The sequence below is a fragment of the Porites lutea genome, chromosome 5 (assembly GCF_958299795.1).
Source record: "Porites lutea chromosome 5, jaPorLute2.1, whole genome shotgun sequence".
NCBI lineage: Eukaryota > Metazoa > Cnidaria > Anthozoa > Scleractinia > Poritidae > Porites > Porites lutea.
This window is the reverse complement of record NC_133205.1, coordinates 44,411,374-44,430,464: the sequence shown is the minus strand read 5'-3', so window position 1 is coordinate 44,430,464 and position 19,091 is coordinate 44,411,374. Positions and strand designations below refer to the sequence as shown.

At 37.9% G+C, this 19,091-nt stretch overlaps 1 protein-coding gene across 1 annotated transcript; it reads left to right on the top strand.

Moving 5' to 3' along the window:
• Window positions 1–258: 258 nt before the first annotated feature.
• On the top strand, window positions 259–13,916 carry LOC140938432 (uncharacterized). The gene is made up of 9 exons (XM_073387911.1): window positions 259–344; window positions 2,524–2,595; window positions 3,242–3,313; window positions 4,389–4,460; window positions 5,279–5,338; window positions 7,827–8,041; window positions 9,252–9,371; window positions 11,371–12,876; window positions 13,319–13,916. Exons 1-9 carry the CDS (start codon window positions 259–261, stop codon window positions 13,507–13,509), a joined length of 2,394 nt encoding a protein of 797 aa, XP_073244012.1. The 3' UTR covers window positions 13,510–13,916.
• Window positions 13,917–19,091: the final 5,175 nt, after the last annotated feature.

The following is a 19,091-nucleotide window of genomic DNA, read 5'->3' as shown; positions in this document are numbered from 1 at the left end:
CGAGTCTGTCTGAGTCAGTGATTGTTTTGACGAGAAAGTGAAATTTTCCTGGAAAATGAAACGGTTTATCCCAGTGATACTGTGATAAAATGCACGCTGTGTACAACTCTAAACATTGTACTCTGAGACCGTACGGAGATGTTAAAAGTAGACGCTAAGCAGGTATGGAAAATGTAATATACTTTCACGCGATGTTGATATATTATAAAACCGACAACAAATTAAACAGGAATATGCGCGAACTGAATTAAGTGTCTGATGTATAAGATTCTGCTAGACTTACACATTTTTCCCATGCTGAACATATACCGTACCGACCCGTATCTTGGTCCGCTACAAAGAAGGTATGTATATTTATACTGGGCTCCTGATACTGATAAAAATCATCGTTCAATTTTTTGAGCGTAAACTTTCTGAAAAAGATCTCCTTAATGGAGCAATATCAGTACGTAGAAGGTTTTTAAACGTTTCACACCGGTTTGAAGCAAAGATGTACGGCCTGTCTCTCCTTGCAATTTTTACGTTTTGACTATTTACATTATGACATATAACACTCGTTTTGTATTCCAAACGAAAAAGTAGTATAACAGCACCGCCGCCTTTGACAACAAATCTCCAAGCAAGCGAGACTCACGCTACTAACGGCGTTCTTGTTTAATTACATCTGCTATTGTTAAAGATTGTTTATGTGTTCCCTAACTTCTTCATTTTGTCAGACACCTTACTATTCAAGTATTTCTCGCTTTGAGGGGGAAAATGAATGGAATTTGGATTCTGTTTCTAAAATTAAACAATGTGACGTCATAATGACGTCAAAATTTTCTGTTATATGTTTTTCACTCATTTTCCTACTTATATGAAGAATATGTTTCACTCCGGTCCGCTTCCTATGATCTTCGTGGCAACTACATTCTTTCACTAAGTAAACCTAAAACAACTACCTATGGTCTTAACTCCTTTTCTTACTTTTCAGCTAAGCAATGGAATGTACTGCCGGACTTTTTTCGTACCAGTTTCTTTGCAGACTTTAAGACCAAAATACAGGATGTTACCTTCATGTAGATTCTTTTTGCCTGACATACTTAAACTTAAAATTGTGAATTGTAAATAATATTTTCTTTTCTTTTCTTTTTTTTTATGTGCTTATTATTATTAATATTATTTTATTATTATTTCTTATAATGCATTTAATATATATATATATATATATTTTCTATATTATTTTTATGTAGTGTCAGCTCGAAGATATTAGCTTCTTAGCTACTCTAAAATTCGAGTATAAATAAAGTTTTATGTATGTTATGTAAATCAATCAAGTTATGCCTAGACGTCGTTAGAAGTAATGAGTAAATTCGTCTGTGTAATTTTGGTGCCGTATCATGAACGGTTTATAAGATATAGAGGAGGGTTAGAGGTGCTGAACGGGACACAGAATCTGTCCGTTTACCATATTAACCAGGGTCCTTCGTTATAGCGGGTTCACTTTAACAAAATATATGAGGTTTTCGTCAGGACAACCCAAAATTTGCGTTATATACGAGTGCTCGTAGTAAGCAGGTGTGCGTAGAGCACTGTCATTAAGTAACTATGTCATTTACCAATTTCAATGTTTTGGGCAGGAGGTTTCTTGGCTCTGTATATGTGATAATACTGTTTACTATTGTTGTAACCGAAAAGTGTCCCGACTATGCGCACGTGCGAGCGTCATCTGTTTTTTCTTAAAAAACCGAAAAGCTCTTTGCGGTAGCTTTTAAAACAGCTTTTCTCCTATCAGAAACTCGTGTCAGAGGTCAATTTGTGGCAAGTCCAAGTCCAGTAATATTTTCTCGCGTTCTAAGCTTTAAACATTCAAAAGATATGAATAAAATGCAATCTCAACGCGATGAAGTATTGCACAGGTTGTAGTATGAATCCATTGAATTCGTTTCATGTAGTGCCTGGTTGTTTGATTTTGTCGGCCGTAGGGAGGTTTATTGAAAAGTTAACTGACACGTCGTTGCAAAATATTGTGCTTCACGAGGTTTAATTCCACAAGATCTCCTCAGTCACCTCCATGTATCCTGCTGTTCCATTTCTGCGTATTCCTTTCTCTATTATGTGAGCTTGGAAGCTGGGGCGAGAAATAAGCCTTCAACATTGTTCAGCTGGCATTATAGTGCTTCCCTTCTCTTGGTCCTCTGGCCAACGGCAATGAATTGAACGCCAAAAAGGTCCGATTTCGTCCAAATCGAAACTTAACGGGAACAATGGATCGTTGATCTGTAGTTCTGGGAAGTGTTAGTGTAGTATCGAACTCGGCCAAGTGCGATGCAAACCGATTTTTTAAGGTTCTCTTACTCTCCTCGCATCATTTGAATTCGCGACATCCTGTCAGAAAATCAAAGTTTGGTACGTGCGCAGTAACGGGATACTGTCCTTTAACGTATTGTAGGTGGGCGAAGCTAATCATTATCACAATCATAAAGTGATTTGAGGAAACACTTTTAAACAGAGCGCTTAACTTATTCCACTGTAATTTTGCAGGTCCATGATCAGTAACAATCTGTCGTTTATTCCTTCTGATGCTTTTGCTGAACTTAGAGACCTGGAATCATTGTGAGTAGAAAGTAATATTTTGTCCCGGCAATGCGGGAATAGTAAGATAAATTTGTAATCCTCAAAGGGTCGAGCAAAAGTCCTTCTTTGAATTGAGTTATCATCATCATCATCATCATCATCATCATCATCAATATCATTATTATCATTATCATCATCATCATTATAAATAATAATATTTAGAGCATTATGCAAAAGTCGCAATGCTCTTACAAAGTAACCTTAAGGAAATTTAAAAATTTATACGAAAGAAAAAAAAACGAAAAATTTTAGTACATATAAAATGTAACACTGCTAAACCTCAACCTTTAAATACTGCTATGATTAGTGTATTATGCTATCATACTAGAAAATACCGAGGGATTAAAGATGACACACGGTTTTGTCTGATTCTATTCTAGGTACTTTTACTGGGAGACTTTTAAGGGGCGTTCTCCTTTTTAGGCGAGCTCTGAGAGGCGTGTTTGCACGCGAGTGTGAAAACACAGTTGTGACGTCAAGTTGTTTTGCAGTTTTCCTTTTTTGACGTTTTAATTTTTCGTTTTGATACCAAGCGAAAACAACGGAACAAGTGTGCGTTTATAATTTTTTGTAGCTGCTACTATAACATATCTGGCCTTATTTTTGTTTTGTTTCCATTTTGAAGGTTTCTTCACGGTAATTCCATCAAACGCATTGATCACACCGCATTTCATGGGCTTAAGAAGCTTGATTATCTGTACGTATTTAGATGGTCAACGTTTTTTTTCGTTTGCACGTTTTATTAAAATATTTTTAAACATAGCCTTGTGTTGAAATAAGACCTCGCTAGAACAGTTATAACGTTCCATCGACTGAGCGATCTTAAAAATAATAGTGATGTTGCATGGAGAGGTTAAGAGGGGTACCCAGGGCGCCGCCCACCTCTTTCTCTGAAATTGTGTTTTATTTTTAAAGAATGCTCAATAAAATATGTCTTGAAGAGTCTTACATATTTCTGGACTCAGATATTCTGGAAATAGTAGCAAGTCTCCGGGTCCCCTTTTTTTCAATTTTCTGGATCCGGTCCTGCGCCGGGCATGCGTGTTACATGCTGTTTGAGTGGGTCTAACAACTAAAGAAAAGTTACAACAAACTTTAAACTCTCTTCACATCATTAGGTGTGTGAGCTAAATATTTTCCAAGCACGACGATGCTATGTGCCATGGGTAAAAAGTTCGTGGAAGAGCCTAATAGATCACAGAAAGACTGACTTAAGGAGGAGATGTGGCAGTTAAGCGGTTAGAGCGCTGGACTTGCAATTCGGAGGCCCCAAGTTCAGCTGACCGATAACTGGATTTGTTCTCGGTAGTCCCGAGTTGAAATTCTTAGCCATGCTTGCCCACTTGTTCGCCCCCTACCAGTCATAATTCTTAACCATGTAATGTTTCATTGAAAATTATTTGTTTCATTATCCATGATAAGCCCCACAAGGGAAGAGGATAACTAAGTTATCATCATTTATTATTAGCTATCATTATTATTATCGTGCCTTTGCAATTTCCGGCAGCACCCGTTGCACCAATTTGAAGCAAGAAATCTCAATCCATGTGCAGTTATCAGGTTTCAGTCGCTTTTAAGTGACGTTTAGTCCCTTATATGTCACTCTCGCTCGATTTATCTCCGGCATCACTGAAATTGTCCATTCTTTTACCCACACTAAGTACATCTCCTTTGCATATGTACGTCTTCTGTTCGTTAAGGGCAGCTTTTGATGAAGTATTGTTTTCGAGTTAAATACTGTCTTTATAAATGAAATCTGTGTTATCTTTCAGGACTCTTTTTGATAATTCACTATCATATATACCAGATGGTGTTTTTAAGGAATTGAAATCTGGAACTAAAGTGTAAGTGCTGATCTCAAAAGGAATATTTAAAGTAAGGCAATCAGTTCTATTAAATTATTGTTTAAACTGCTCACTATATAATAACTTTTTCGTTTCTGGCAGTGTTTCTACGCGTTTTCAAAATACCTCTCGCTAACAGAGGTTCCAATTCTTTACTCTTCACTTGAAGTGGTTTAGGATTTAGTTAAATATATATACATGTAACTACCTCATGGGGGAACATGTAATTTCATTGCTATTTGTTACCAATATTCACTGTGTTCGTTCAAAGTGTTAGCTATTCGTAAGGAATTATTTGTATCTTATTATTAGCGTGTATAATTGAAAGATTCGATTCTTTTTTACAAACCAGAACTTTACTCTTTACTAGTATAGCTGTGCGGGGATAACATCGGCATTGGCGCAAATTCTACCTTACTATCAGAGGGTATATAAACCGGCAAGGAATGAATAAGGATTACAAGCAACTTTTATAGTAGTAAAATAGCAACAAAAAAATATTGATTAAAAACATTTTTTAGTGTGTTTCGGTTTGAAAAGCTCATTCACTTTAAATTACGGATTGCGCCATAGCTAGAAAATAAAAATAATGATGGTCGCAATCACTGAAGCCTTGGCCGGATTTACGAAAGGGAACCGGCGCAGCTGTGAAATTTTTGTGCAAATCGCGAGAACAAGTCTTACAGTGACAGTTCGCAGAGTGCTGCTGACTAGTTAAGTTTAAAAAATTAAAAAGGACTTAAAAAAGCGACTTGTGAAGCGACATTTTATTAACTTTCAAAGACCAATTTGAAATTAAAATATATTATTTCCTGCAGGTCTATAACTTGTAGTAACTTATATCAGCTTCCTGCCGGAAATAGTTACAGTTCAGTGATGTAAGTAGACACGTTCCAGGAGTAAAATTTTAATAGTATTTATTGCAGGTACCACATCCTGAGTGGATGACGAACTCGTCATTGAATATGAGCTCGTAGACAGTCACGTCAAGTTACTAGACAAAAATCCCTACAACGTTCTCTGCTCCCAAAAAATTGAATTTGTTATTAAACAATCAAAGGCTCACTCTCAATTTCAATAGATCTTGAAAGTTACCTGGGGGCTTTCCCTTAAAAGCCTCTTAAACTATCTTCCGATAGAAATATCGAGTTCGCTTTACAGTGCACTCGTTTTGGTAAAAACTGGAAGTTACAAAGAAAAATATCGAACATTAAATCAAAGCAGAAATATTGAAACGGTAGTAGCAGTAGCAGTAGTAGCAGTAGTAGTAGTAGTTGTTGTAGTAGGAGTAGTAGTAGTAGTTGTTGTAGTAGTTGTTGTAGTAGGAGTAGCAATAGTAGTAGTAGTAGTAGTAGTAGTAGTAGTAGTAGTAGTAGTAGTAGTAGTAGTAGTAGTAGTTGTTGCTGCTGTAGCAGGTAGTGGTAGTGGTAGAGGTAGTGGTAGTGGTAGTACTAACTGTATTAAAGTGTCAGTCGTTCTAGCGTTTACACACTAATTGGAGACAATAATAATGATTAAGTATTTTTATATTGCGCAGTTTTCAATATAAAACAATATACCCTATTTACATATTATATCTACAACATAACGGTGACATTGAAAAATACCGTAAAATTAAAAAAAATAAGCCCCTCCATGTATAAGTCCCTCCAAGTATAAGCCCCCCAAACCGATAACGCAAAAAACCCTCCGTTAAATCGCCCCTCCAAATATAAGCCCCCCCGGGGAGCTTGTACTTGGAAAATTGCCCTCAAATACAAAGTAAAACAAAGCAAAAACGGTAAATTTACTTCCAACTACAAGGCTAGCCCAATCGCGTTTGAAACGCAAATTTCCCTCTGTAGATAAGCCCCTCCAAAAATAAGCCCCTCAAAAAGGGCCTTTGAAAAATATAAACCCTGGGGCTTATTTTCGGAATTTTACGGTATGATATAAAACACTATGGCCCAGTGATATTTTAATATGACATTAATAGCTATTAAAAATTGTAAATATTAACATAAAAAATTTAAAATTAACTAAAGCAAAAATAGCAGCCTTTACAACCCCCATCTTCCATTCCCTCTGACAAGTCTGTTTTCCTTATCGAACATTTAAAAGGGTCTTAAAACCGTTCAGACAATTCATATCACGTTCCTTCTTTGTCAACTTGGACCACAGAAAAGGTCCTAAGTATAACAGAAAATGTTTTCCATACTTTATAGTGTTAAAGCGTGGTATGATGAAATCGGATTTCCTTAGATTATATCGTTTTTTCCCTCCCCTTGAAGGTTGAAAAGGTCCGGCAGATACTTCGGTAATAGAAGCTAGGGATGGCGCAGTGGTGAGAGCACTCGCCTCCCACCAATGTGGCCCGGGTTTAACTCCCGGCGTGGACGCCATATGTGGGTTAAGTTTGTTCTTGGTTCTTTCCCTTGCTCCGAGAGGTTTTTCTTCGGGTACTCCGGTTTTCCCCTCTCCTCAAAAACCAACGTTTCCAAATTCCAATTCGACTAGGTACATGTATCAGGTAGACGAAGAACCACTATGTGGATGTGCTACTTGCAAATCGTTATTTATTTATTTTTTAATTTTTAATTTTAATAGATTGTTCTTAGATTTTACCTTAAGAATTGCTATGTCCTGTAGCCTTTTATTATAAAGAGTCGTCAGATTGGCTTGCCGAAGTAAATTGTCATACGAGTCTGATCTGTTGTCATATTCAGTGCGCAGAGCTCTCCCATGTTACTTCAGTTTCCAGTTTGCGCCTGTCCAACGCTCTACAAAAATGCCAGATCGTACTACAATTTGTTAAGAGGTAAAATAGCCGTCCTGAAAAGTTGCAATTTGGTAGAAGCAGGTATAAGATACCTTCATCTCGTGAGGACTCCAATTTGCTGGATTGTCCTTTTACAGAAATCACTTACATGATTAGTACAGTTCAGGTTAGAACCAATATCTATTCCCAGCAGCTTGACATTTTGAGATCGCTCTAATTTAACTCCACCTGATGTGCCATTTCTTTTACCAAGTACCATCGACTGACTGAAACGGGAAATTAAAAGCTTCTTCTGCGGAACAACTTGTAAGAAAAAAGTGGTCACAATTAAGTGCTCTAGAGCTATACATTTTCAAGAAGACAACTTACTTTTTCATGGTATGATTGCACTTGACGTTTAATTTTTACGGCCATAAATGGATTTTTTGGTGCATTGTGTCCATTTCGAAAGCACAGATCGGACGAGTTCTTCATTTAATTGAACGAAAAGTGGGGTGTACTTTTCATTCAATATAAGAATGGACTCAGTACTCAGTTGTAGTAAGTAAACAGTGAAGTATCACAATCTCAGTAATAATTGATTTTGCTGTCTCTTGTGCATGCTTTAGTGATTGCGCCCCTTCGACTACCTTTCACCTCCTGCGTCTAGACGAGGAAGTCTTCTACGTAGCGGGCCTTAGGCGCTCTGGCTTTGTGTGCCACAAATGTAGACTGACCTTGTTATGGAGATGTTATAACTGCAGTCTTTGTCCGATTGGTTACTATGCCAGCGATAAGTCCACAAACACATACATGTATGGTTCTTGTCAACCTTGTCCTGCAGGTAACTTTTACGGCGAAATTTGAATACACTTATAGTTTTGCCAGACATCAAAATATTAACATTATAACAACATTTGACTTTGCCCGAGAAGAGAGAGCTTGAACGAAGTTGGTAGATTATGGCAATCTGACTACTTTTCAAAGTTTTTAGCTAGAGGTAGCTGGATAGAACGGTCATTCAGTTGTAGTTTGCTTGAATTGATCATGTGATACAAAAGAGGTTCTCTGTAGAACGATCGGCACGACAAACTTGCCATCAGATAAAATCACCATGGCTTTATTTTACAAATTTATGTACATGCAATTCCGTAAAGCGTCCAAATCAGTCAACAAAAACATACTTCTGATTCCGGACAAAGTGAATGATTATTCCATCGCCATTCTTTATTTTTAAGACAAAACATCTGTTATTCTTTTCCCATTACTAGCCTCCGTTGGTAAATTTGTCAAAAGTAAATTCTGGCAATCTTGGCGGAAATATCGTAGGTGCATGGGAACTGATGACAGTTTATTCTTCTTTGTTTCCTGCTTAAGCCCTTGATTTCTTGTATCAAGTCGTTTCTTTTTTTTTTCCAGTTTCCTCGATTTTAAATAAAAAAGACTTGCCTTCAAATAAAGAAAGCCAGGTTTTGGCAATTAAAATCATTAACTCGTAACCGTAAAGGTAGAGGAGGATTAATCTTTTTGATAAACCAGAATCCTCTTGTATGATTGGAGTAATCAACTGCGTAGAATCCAATAATTGCTTTTTTAATTTTTTCAGAGTTCGAAAACAAATTGCTTCTACCCTGCAAAGTTTATTTTGTTCGTCCAATTTAATTTGAGAGCAGAAAACTTCATTATTTTTATCCTTACTGGTCATATCCTATTATATTATTCTATTGCAAGATATAGCCTTTTATTCACAGATAAAGAGCGACACAGATGAACAGCAAGACCATTTAAAGTAAATGCGTTAGAAATCAGTTACTGCAGTAACGATTATGATGAGAGTAACAAAACCAATAAGCATTCCGTGCTCTTATTTCAAAGTTTGCTGTCAGTTAATTTGACAAAAATTAGATTTAGGATTTTCTGTAAATGGAATGTTTTTTTTATTGCCTGTTTTAAGTAAAATAATTCTAAGAAGCTCCGCTTTTAGGCTTACCTAGTCTCTATCTTATTTTATCTAATCCAATGAGGTTTTACAACTTGGCGTGATTTTATTATAGGAGGTTTCTACCAGGACCAAATGGGGCAGATTAACTGCAAGCAATGTAGTTTAGGTACCTATGTCTCTACAGAGCGACATCCCGGTCAAAGACCAACTGACTGCTCGGCGTGTCCATATGGTAAGGACGGTTATTGTCATTATTTTTTCACCCTACACTATTTTACTATCACCATAACTACCTTCCTCGTAAAACCATAGAACGTACCTTTTATTTCCACCTTAATTTCCATTTTCCAAACTGGAATCTGTCTTGCCAAATTGACGAACAGAGAATTCTATCTTGTTCAATCCTTTTCGCAAAAATATAGTCTTTTAACTTACATTAACTGGAAAACCAACTCAAAGCACTGGAGCCTGTCTCAGGCTACAGCAAAAGACAGGCCTCACTATGTTGAAAACTTAAGGCGCAACGTAATGAATCATAAATCAGTCAACTGTTAGCGACAAATTCTTTAAATTCTCCGCTCCAAAAATCTGGGAGACTGTACCGCCTGGTCTCAAGTGTCTGCCATATCATAAGTTTAAGAAAGAATGGAAGTCCTGTCTTTTAACCAACCAAATCTGACCTTGCTTATATGTTCTATCACTGATATTATCTAAGATTTTATTCCTCTCTTTACTGCTGCCAACTATTTCAACATGACGGTGTCCAGCAAGAAAGCTCTTGCTACTTTGGACACTGTACACAAATGAACTTAATGTCTTTTAGTTAATTATTATTTGTCAGCTACTTTGTTTTCCTACCTACGTACACTTTTGTAAATATCTTATATAGTGTGAAATAAAGAATAGTGTAAAAAATAAAGAATTGAATTGTCAGAGAAAAGACAAGCAAAGCGAGCAGTTTATTTCGTTCGCATCACAAAACAAGTTAAGTAGGTGGAGCATGACCGTCCGGATAAGCGTAGTCCTGAATAGACCGTTGATGACAGTGACTGACGTTTCGACAACCTGTGCAGTAGTTATCTTCAGAGTCAACGTGAGTTGTGGCACGTCCGTTGATGGTATTAAACTCTGGTTATTGACCTGATTGGTCGTTTAAGCTATTCATTGGTCGTCTGTCAGTTAAGTCGTGATTTTATTGGCTATAAAGACTCTAAATGTCACTGGCGCGTTTCGATCCGTCTATTGTCACAGCTGAACAGTTGAACAGCCGTTTATGGTAAGTAAAATTGTAGGTTGTCCAGTCATTCCAACGTAGTCAGTTTTGCTTGAGTCCTTCAATAAGCCGGTTTTAATTATAATAAGGTGCCGGTAACTGTTAAGTACGATTCAATGGCGCCACTAATTATCAGTCAACAGTTACCTGTCACAAAGAAAGTTAAACTATCTTTCTTTCAAGAGGAGATAATTTACAATAATTTATTTAAAGTTTATACAAAACGAAGTGGAACTTAACCTTGACTTTAAAGTCATTCCTTCCTTCACTTTTACATAATAATTGATCATCAATAAACTCACAAGGTTTTAGAATCAAAAGTGATGAGGAGTCTACAAAAAAGCAGAAATGAGTGAAATATTAGACTCCCTTCAACGGCGTTTACATAGCCTTCATGTTGAATTCTTCTTTAAGTCTCTAGAAAACAGCCTGATTGCTGAATGCCTTTTTGTTTGAGGGGATAGATGTGATAATATTTATTTACTCGTGACTAAAAGTACATGATGAAATAGCAGGTTTGTAGTGTCGTTTACAAAGTCTATGCAAGACAGAAAAGATAATTTGTCGTTGGGAAAGCAAAGCTATTTCACTCCAAATTTCACTTCAAAAGGATTCAACTAAAGGGCATTTCCGAACCTTCTCTGCAGAACCTGCATTTGCCACTAAACGTTATTCCAATTTTAAAAAGGAAATAGTTCGTCGCCATTTTTCTGTGCAGAAATTTACGATTTTAATGCAACCTACATAAAAAAGTGGTTCTTACAGAGAACGAAAGAAATAATGGCGTCTTAATTGCAATTGACTGAAAATATTTTCTCCATATTAAGGTAAAAGATGAAAATAAATGCTCTTCTAAGGCCTAGGGATTTCAACAAAGTGTGTGAGCGCTAATACCATTGTTGAAACGATTTCTTTATCCCCAGTTACGAACTAAAACCTCCTTCTTTTCTTTGAACAGGGACGCTCTCAAACGAACATGCTGGTTATCGTGCATGCAAATGCCTGCGTGGATTTTACCGTTTGGATCGCTTTGGTCCATGCTCCGATTGTCCAGCTCACGGCATCAGCTGTGTCAACGACACTGCAATACTTGCACCTAATTATTTCTGGAAATGGACCAATCAAAGTAATAAAGAGTTATATAAAGACTTTATAAGCAACATCCATAGTTTTGGTCCTGACTACAACGATTCGTACTCTAAATTTACTGCTTCACTACCCAAACCAGTAAAATGTCCTTTTGCTGGGTCCTGCAAGGGAGGAATAGATTCAGAGTGTGAAGAAGGATACCAAGGAAACTTGTGTGCTACGTGTTCTCATGGCTACTACCTACGATTTAATTTCTGTTTGAAATGTCCTGGATTCTTGGTTTCCATAATTTCATCATTGGTGGTTATTGGAGTCTTTATTTTGATCTTTGCAACGGTTCCGTGGGGGGACTCCAAAAAGACAGAAAATAATCGTACAGTTGCAGATATCATCATGTCCTGCTTCAAAATTGTCATTGGGTTTTACCAGGTTATTGCCGGTGTTTTCTCGGCACTGACCAGAGTTCATTGGCCAGTTACTCTGATCGCAATGGATAAGTTTCTGAAATTGTTTGATGGCAATATTTTTCAATTTGCGCCATGGAGTTGCGTCTATTCTCAACTTCGACTTAACCCGTTCTTAAAATTCATCTTGGTTCTTTCTGTTACCTTTGTTGTCGTTTCTTTTGCCTTTGTTTACATGTTCCTTCAATTGCTGTACATCAAAGGCAATAAGGATCGTCCAGAGAGCGAAAAGCTACGTGCTCTATCTAGGTTGAAGAGGTCCTGCTATCGGAACATTTTCCTGTTTCTGCTGGCATCATATCCCATGACAAGTAAAACAATTATCCAAATTCTTCCTCTTCAGGGCGCATGCGTCAAACATTGCTTTTCAGATGAAGGAAGCCAGTGTATCTCTCTCATGAAGGCTGATTACTCCATCCAATGCTTTACTCCCCAGCACAAGACGTATTGGCCATTTGCTGCCGTGTTTTCCGTATACCCTGTGGGATTTCCTCTGATGGTACTGCTGCTTATTTATAAATACCGACAATCAGAGCGGTATGAGGAACTTTCTTTTGGACTGAAAGTCTTCTTTGAGAACTACAAGGATAAATTTTGGTTCTGGGAAATAACAGAGATGTACCGAAAGTTGATACTTATTTCACTAATTTTCCTTTTTGGTTCAGGGGTAGTATCCCAGATTGGTCTGACTCTCCTGGTCGTGAGTGTCTTTGGTGTGGCCTACACATTCTTCCGCCCGATCAAAGGCAAATTTGAAGATCTCCTGCAAACCTTTGTTCTGTGGGTTATCTTCTTTGACGTTTGCCTCGGGGCAATGTACAGCACCTCTGACGTCACCAAAGATAATGACTCCTTGATCGTGAACATCCTGTTCGTCGTCCTCAACAGCTCTGTGCTGCTGGTTGCTTTAGGTAAGCCTAATGATTATTCAACTGCTAGTTTCTTGACTGACTCAATGAGCAGAGCCCCTTCTGGCTTGTGAAAAATTAAAACCTTAGATTCTCTTCAATGATTCGCAAAGCGGTATCCTAACAAAGGCAGGATAAATAGTAAGTTCGAGAAGAAAGAGAGGAGAGAGAAAAAAAGCGATGGCCGCACTATAATTTTTTTATTGGCTTCTTTGCACAGAGATTTTGGCCGAAAAAGGTCCATTGACCGAGCAGGTCTATTTGCTGGAAACGTTTTCAAAAATCGAGCTACAAAAAATTATACATAAAAGCAGGGATTTTATGCCACCAGCACGAAAGAATTAAATGCCACTCTTTAGGAAGATTGCAATTAATCTTAGCTAATCTTAAATTTTTAATCCTGTTGATTTAAATATCACATGATGTCTTAAACTTTTATTTTTAGGTAAAGGGATCGCGCACTTATCGTTTGTATACAAAAAGGTGTCATCGTGTGTCCTACATTGCATCAAAATGATTCATCGTGGATTGGCTTATATCAAGAGAAAGATTGTTAGCTGTTTCCAGACGGTCTTTGGCCAAAGATCAGAGCCATTTGATGTACAAAGGCATCTTCTGATCCAAGAGTTCACTTGATGAATGACGGAGTACCTAACGGGGTAATACTCAGTGAACGCCATAACGAGGAAGACTCTAATCGTAATTGTATCCCGAACGCTAAATAACGTTATTTTTAATTGTGGCTAATATAACGAAATTCGTTGTATCAACCAAAATGTTATATTATTATTCGTAATCTTCGGATCTTGGTAGTGTCTGTTTCCTTGTTCAATGAAGTTTTTACCCATCTTCAGAGGCAGTTTTTTAGGCCACTCTGAAAAATGCCATAATTTTCAAATCGCGTTCAGAAGGGGCTTCATGTAAACCTCACATTTGCATCATCGTACAGTAACAGTAACGCATTAAAAAGACAGTAAAAATCAAAATCGTGTCAAACACCAAAGTGGGGGAGGGCGTACCTTGAACCACCAATCTTATCATAATAAGACTCACCATAGCACGTGTGAAACCTCGAGCACAATCGAACAATCAACGAAATTCCTGATGAACTACTTAAACTACCACAAACTACCACAAAAATGTCAGCACTTGTTGCCACAGCTCTACATATTTCGTAAATCTCGCGCAGGCTAAGGGCTATTGCTTTTGTTACAAAAAAATTGTGTCACTGAATAAACTACATACATGAATCATCCGCATTAAGAGAAATTTGAGAAAAGAAGATAACGTTCAATGCATTTGACTTACAGATTATCCGTGAATTTCGAACCTGGCACTAGCGAGGTTCGAAACACTTCTGAAGAGAGCTCCAAGACTATGAATTAATTCAGTAAACCAACCAGTTATTAACCATTTTGCCGCAATCAAATTGAACAATATTACGTGAGCCTTGTTGCTAAAAATTTAAAAACATGCATCTCGGATTACCTTTATTTTGCCATTAATCACAAACCACCTTTCAATGCAAAAAAACGCATTCCAGGTTTCAACTTTACAATGCAGCGACAGATGCGGGATACGTAACAGAAAGTCATGAATCAAAATCCTCTTTTTTCCAAAACCGTCATGATTGGACAACTTTCTTTTAAGTGTTCCTTTTCGAGAAGTCACATTTTAAGGTTGCGAACCTCATGCGCTGCCACTTAGCGCATTAAGTTCCATTTTAGATCGGCATTTTTTTATCACATCAAAGAGCGGAATCACGAATAACCGAGAGAATTCAACAAACAGTAAAAAAAAAAAGGTAAGCTACTAACAGTAACAATTTCAAACTCGAACTATTCAACAGGTGGCTACAAATTAACACGTGCACCAATCTAGCAATTCTTTGCCTTCCGGGCTCAACTGCTTCGAACAGGTCTCCCCGCTACATCTGTTTCAGCCTGGAATGATCTACAGTTTTTGTCACTACTAAGAGCAGAACGTTTAACTTTATGCTCTCCTTTCCAGATAAAATCAAAGAAGATTTTGTTTGCTTCTTTCACAAATTCGTTATCCAGTGATATCAAGCTCGTGCGATAAAAGAAGATAGGGATAATAAAGGTTTTGACAATTTGAATTCTCCCGGTGATAGACAAATCCCTCCACCTCCAGATTCGTAGCTTAAGTTGAATGGAGCTGATTAATTCATTGATGTTTAAGTTTTATTTTGCTCGATTGTCGCAGGTAAAAGTTACACCCAACATTTTAACAGATCGTTTAATTTTCATGTTGTTCCCAGAGCGGTTTCTGGTACGGTATAGGCCCTGTTACGTGACAGAAAAAGCTCTGACTTTTCGTGGTTAACCTTTAGACCAGAGCAAGTTCCTTAATCTTCTATAAGTTTAACAAAGTTTGTTAGAGATAGATCATCTTTTAAAAACCCAGTCAGGTCATCTGTGAACAGACTTACTTTGATCTCTTGATTATCAACTATAATACCACGGATGTCATTACTGTTACGCCGTATATTTTAAAAACACAAAGCCTATTCCAGGTTCTCCGATAGTGGGGGAGACGCGAAAGTAAAAGGCTCGCGAAAAGTTGGCGGGAGGGAAAAGAAAAAGGAAGGGAGAGAGAGCCTATAATCATTTCTTTTACGACCATATCTCGCCCACTTTTGACACAGTTGAGATTATTAGATTTCGGCTGTCCAACTGTTGAAATGTCAAGGAATTTCTAGCGAGATTATTTTGCGCGGTACTAATCCCTTATGCGAGCGTGAGAAATTTGGAGTGTAAAAAGCGACACGAATTTTATCTCGTGCCAAAATGCTGCTTGTTCCAATGAATATTTTCTCTTATTGGTAGATTATGCTCTGGAGGGGTGTACATTTTGACTGAGCAAACTGTGTGATTTTTGTCGCTTGTTTCATGGTGAGAGATCGTGACACGCATTTTTTTGTTGCGGTTATTGTTTCTGGTCGGTATGATTGATGATTTACCCCCTGATTAGCCTGGGACCAGGCTCCGCAGTGGAGGGAAAAAGGCAAAAAACAAAAAAAATAAGAAAAATATCGGCTAGCGAAGCGAGCCCAGCGGTGGTCTGGGGAAGGAAGGAAAGGCGGCGGGGCCCGGAGACATGCCTTTGATGCCGCCGTTCCATGATACCAGATTCTGGTACCATGCTCTGACTGGTCAAATGTCTTTGCGTTCTTTCAATGTCAAGCTCCTACGACTCGGGAAAAGATTTTCAAAGACGAATTTTGAGCAAGCAATATAAATTTCTTTGCGAGACTTTTCGCTTATCCCTCGGCTCCAAGAAGAGCAAAAAATATGCCTGTGATCGGCTGCAAAGAGAAAAACTAAGCATTCCAAATATTGAATTTTTCTTATACTTTCCTGTGATAAACTGCGGTCACATTTAGAAAGCAATCGACTTATAAACCGACGTTCAAAGGGCAAAGAAAAATAATCACCCTCCTACAAAGAGAGTGATAAAACTCAAAAATCAATGGATACATGCAAAGAGAGCATGTTTCGTACAGCTAAGCTTTGTGCTCCGAGAACGCGTGAATCGCAACAGTACAGGGATACCCTGTCAGCAGTTGCTTCTCACTTGCATGGTTTAAGCGACGCGAACGGCTTCGTAAACGTCAAAAAGGTCTAAAAACCTCTGCTTGCAGGCTAGTACAAAGATAACAGCGGTGAAGGAAAATCAAGGAAAATGATTATTACTGACGTTTAAACGATATTGAGCAGACAAATTACCTTGTAAAACGGATTAAAATTAACAAGGAATATACTCAAACTGCTGTATAGGGTGCTATACTTACACAATTCTCCTCCGCGGAATATAAACTCTACCCATAGCAATATTTCCTCTGGTACATTTAATATAAGAAGCTACGTAAACGAGCATTATGACGCGAACTGAGAACTTGAGGGATCTCCTGACATCCGTGATGAAAACTTGACGTGTTGACATTTCAATGACAGGTTAATTACTGGAGGGCGGCGGAGCATCAAAGGCATGTCTCCAGGCTATGCCATCCTCTCCCCTCCCCAGATTACCTCCCAGATTACCTTTTTTTTCCGTCCACACCGATTTTTTTCCTTTCCCCCCCTGTGCAGAGCCTGGTCCCAGACTACCCTCTGATGCAAGAACATTTTCTTTGACCTCTTTTAAACTGGATTGCAGCGTAAACTGAAGCTACTTAAATATGGAGAACAACTTTGTGAGAGCGTTGTCAAGATTGCTCTTTTAGTAATGATTTTTAAACGCTGCTTTTCTTCTAAAGAGATCTAAGGATAATGTGAGTCTGGACTGGAGCGCGTAGATAACTCCTTCTTGCGACTGATCTGTTATTGCCACTTTATTATCAGGCAAGACGGATTGGCAGGATTGCAAAAACATTTTTTTCCACACGCCAAGTTCACAAGACAGGTCTTCTGTTCCTTCCTGAGCGCTCCTATGTGCGGGAAATCTCGTAAACATTCGTTCAAACCAGAAGTTATCGCGGATTCCTCTGTTTCACGCGCGTGGACGTCTTCGTGGACGCCATCTTTCTGAGTGACAGGAACGACCAACTTTGAGAGCGTTGATATAATCTGTCAAATCTGACCAATCAGAGGATATACCAGGAGCTGGCATACCGGAACGGGTCATTTAAAGAAATGATTACAGGCCCCGTCGCCCCTTGGCTCCCCAGTTTCCCCCCGTTTTATTCTCGTTTTCGCGCTTTCTTAATTCAGCGGGCCCGACTATCTCTGAGCGTGGAACAGGCTAATTAACACATTAAACTTCTAATACTATAATAAATAAGTAAGAAGAGAGATGGTTTCTTGTCTTACTCTTCTTTCAACTGCAAAGGGTGAAGTTGAAAAGCCATTGTTTAAGACACAACTCGAGATGTTCTTGTAAACTGAGTGTGGATCCATTGAATAAAAGATGGTCCAAAACGAAAAAAAGATAAAGTTCGAAATAAAAAGCCGTTACTAACTGTGTCAAACGCCTTTTTAAAATCTATCCAAACCATCCTTTCATCAATACTGTATCTCTTTGAAAATTCCATAACGTCCTCTATGGTCCTGACCGCTTCAAAAAATGGTTCTATTCTTTCCATATGCAGATTGATTGTAAAGTATGATATTTGGTTAACATTATTGTCAGACTAATCTCTTAGCAATGGCCTTTGTACCTATTTTAAAATAAACATTAACAAGCGAAACCAAACTCCAGTTCGATAAGTCCCGTGTCTTCAGATGGACCGAGGATAGCGTTTTCGAGATTAGAATAAAAATTTTGCATTTCCTGCAATATTTTTTTAAGAATCAGTGATAGGAACTCCATTATCGTCAAAATTGTTTCGGACAGAACTCTTAGCTTTCTTATGTGTTTGAGATTTCAAAAAAAACTTATTGCCTTTTTCTCCCTTTTCATACCAAGTGGCTTTCGATCGGATTATAGCACCTTTTTTCTATCTGTTCATAGATAAGAATCGTCCTCCATTCAAACAATTAAAACTGCTCCTGGTTCTCAGGAGTTGGTGATCTGCCGCAAATCTCTTTAGAAATCTTCAGAGAAGCCTCAATATCAGAAATCTTTCTTCTCTTCTCAGGAGCTTTTTCTTTGCTGTATTTTATTGTAATTCGTCTAATCCTGTACTTAATTAGTTAAATCCCACAACAGCCTTTTATCTGTAACTTCTTGTTTGAATTCCTTTAACCACAAAGGCACACTTTCATTTATCAGTGCAACAAAGTCGTCATCATTCACAAGGCTAGAATTAGACTTCCAGAAAGAGGGGCCGTGGTTAGGTTTGTCTATGCTGTTAAAATGGAGAAAAATTGCCGAATGGTCCGAATTTATCGAAGGAATGGTCTCGGCTTTCTCAACGTCGTCTTGGGATACATCGCTAATCAACCAATAGTTAACTCTTGTTTAAATGAAAGGATTTCTTTGACGCCACGTAAAGCGTTTAGAGTCCGGAATTCGTGTACGCCAAATGTCAACCAAATCAAAATCAAGAATAAATCTTGTATATGTTTTACAGAATCTTTTCAAAAAGGTCTGCCACTGGAACCGTAAAGATGAAAGTCAAGTGCAACATTAAAGTCTCCCCTAAGAATAATTCGAAGCATTAACAACACAGTCGTCAATATTTTTGTTTAGGTTATCAAAAAAACGGCATTGGTCTTGAACTTTGTTTGGAGCATAAATATTTACGATCAAAAATA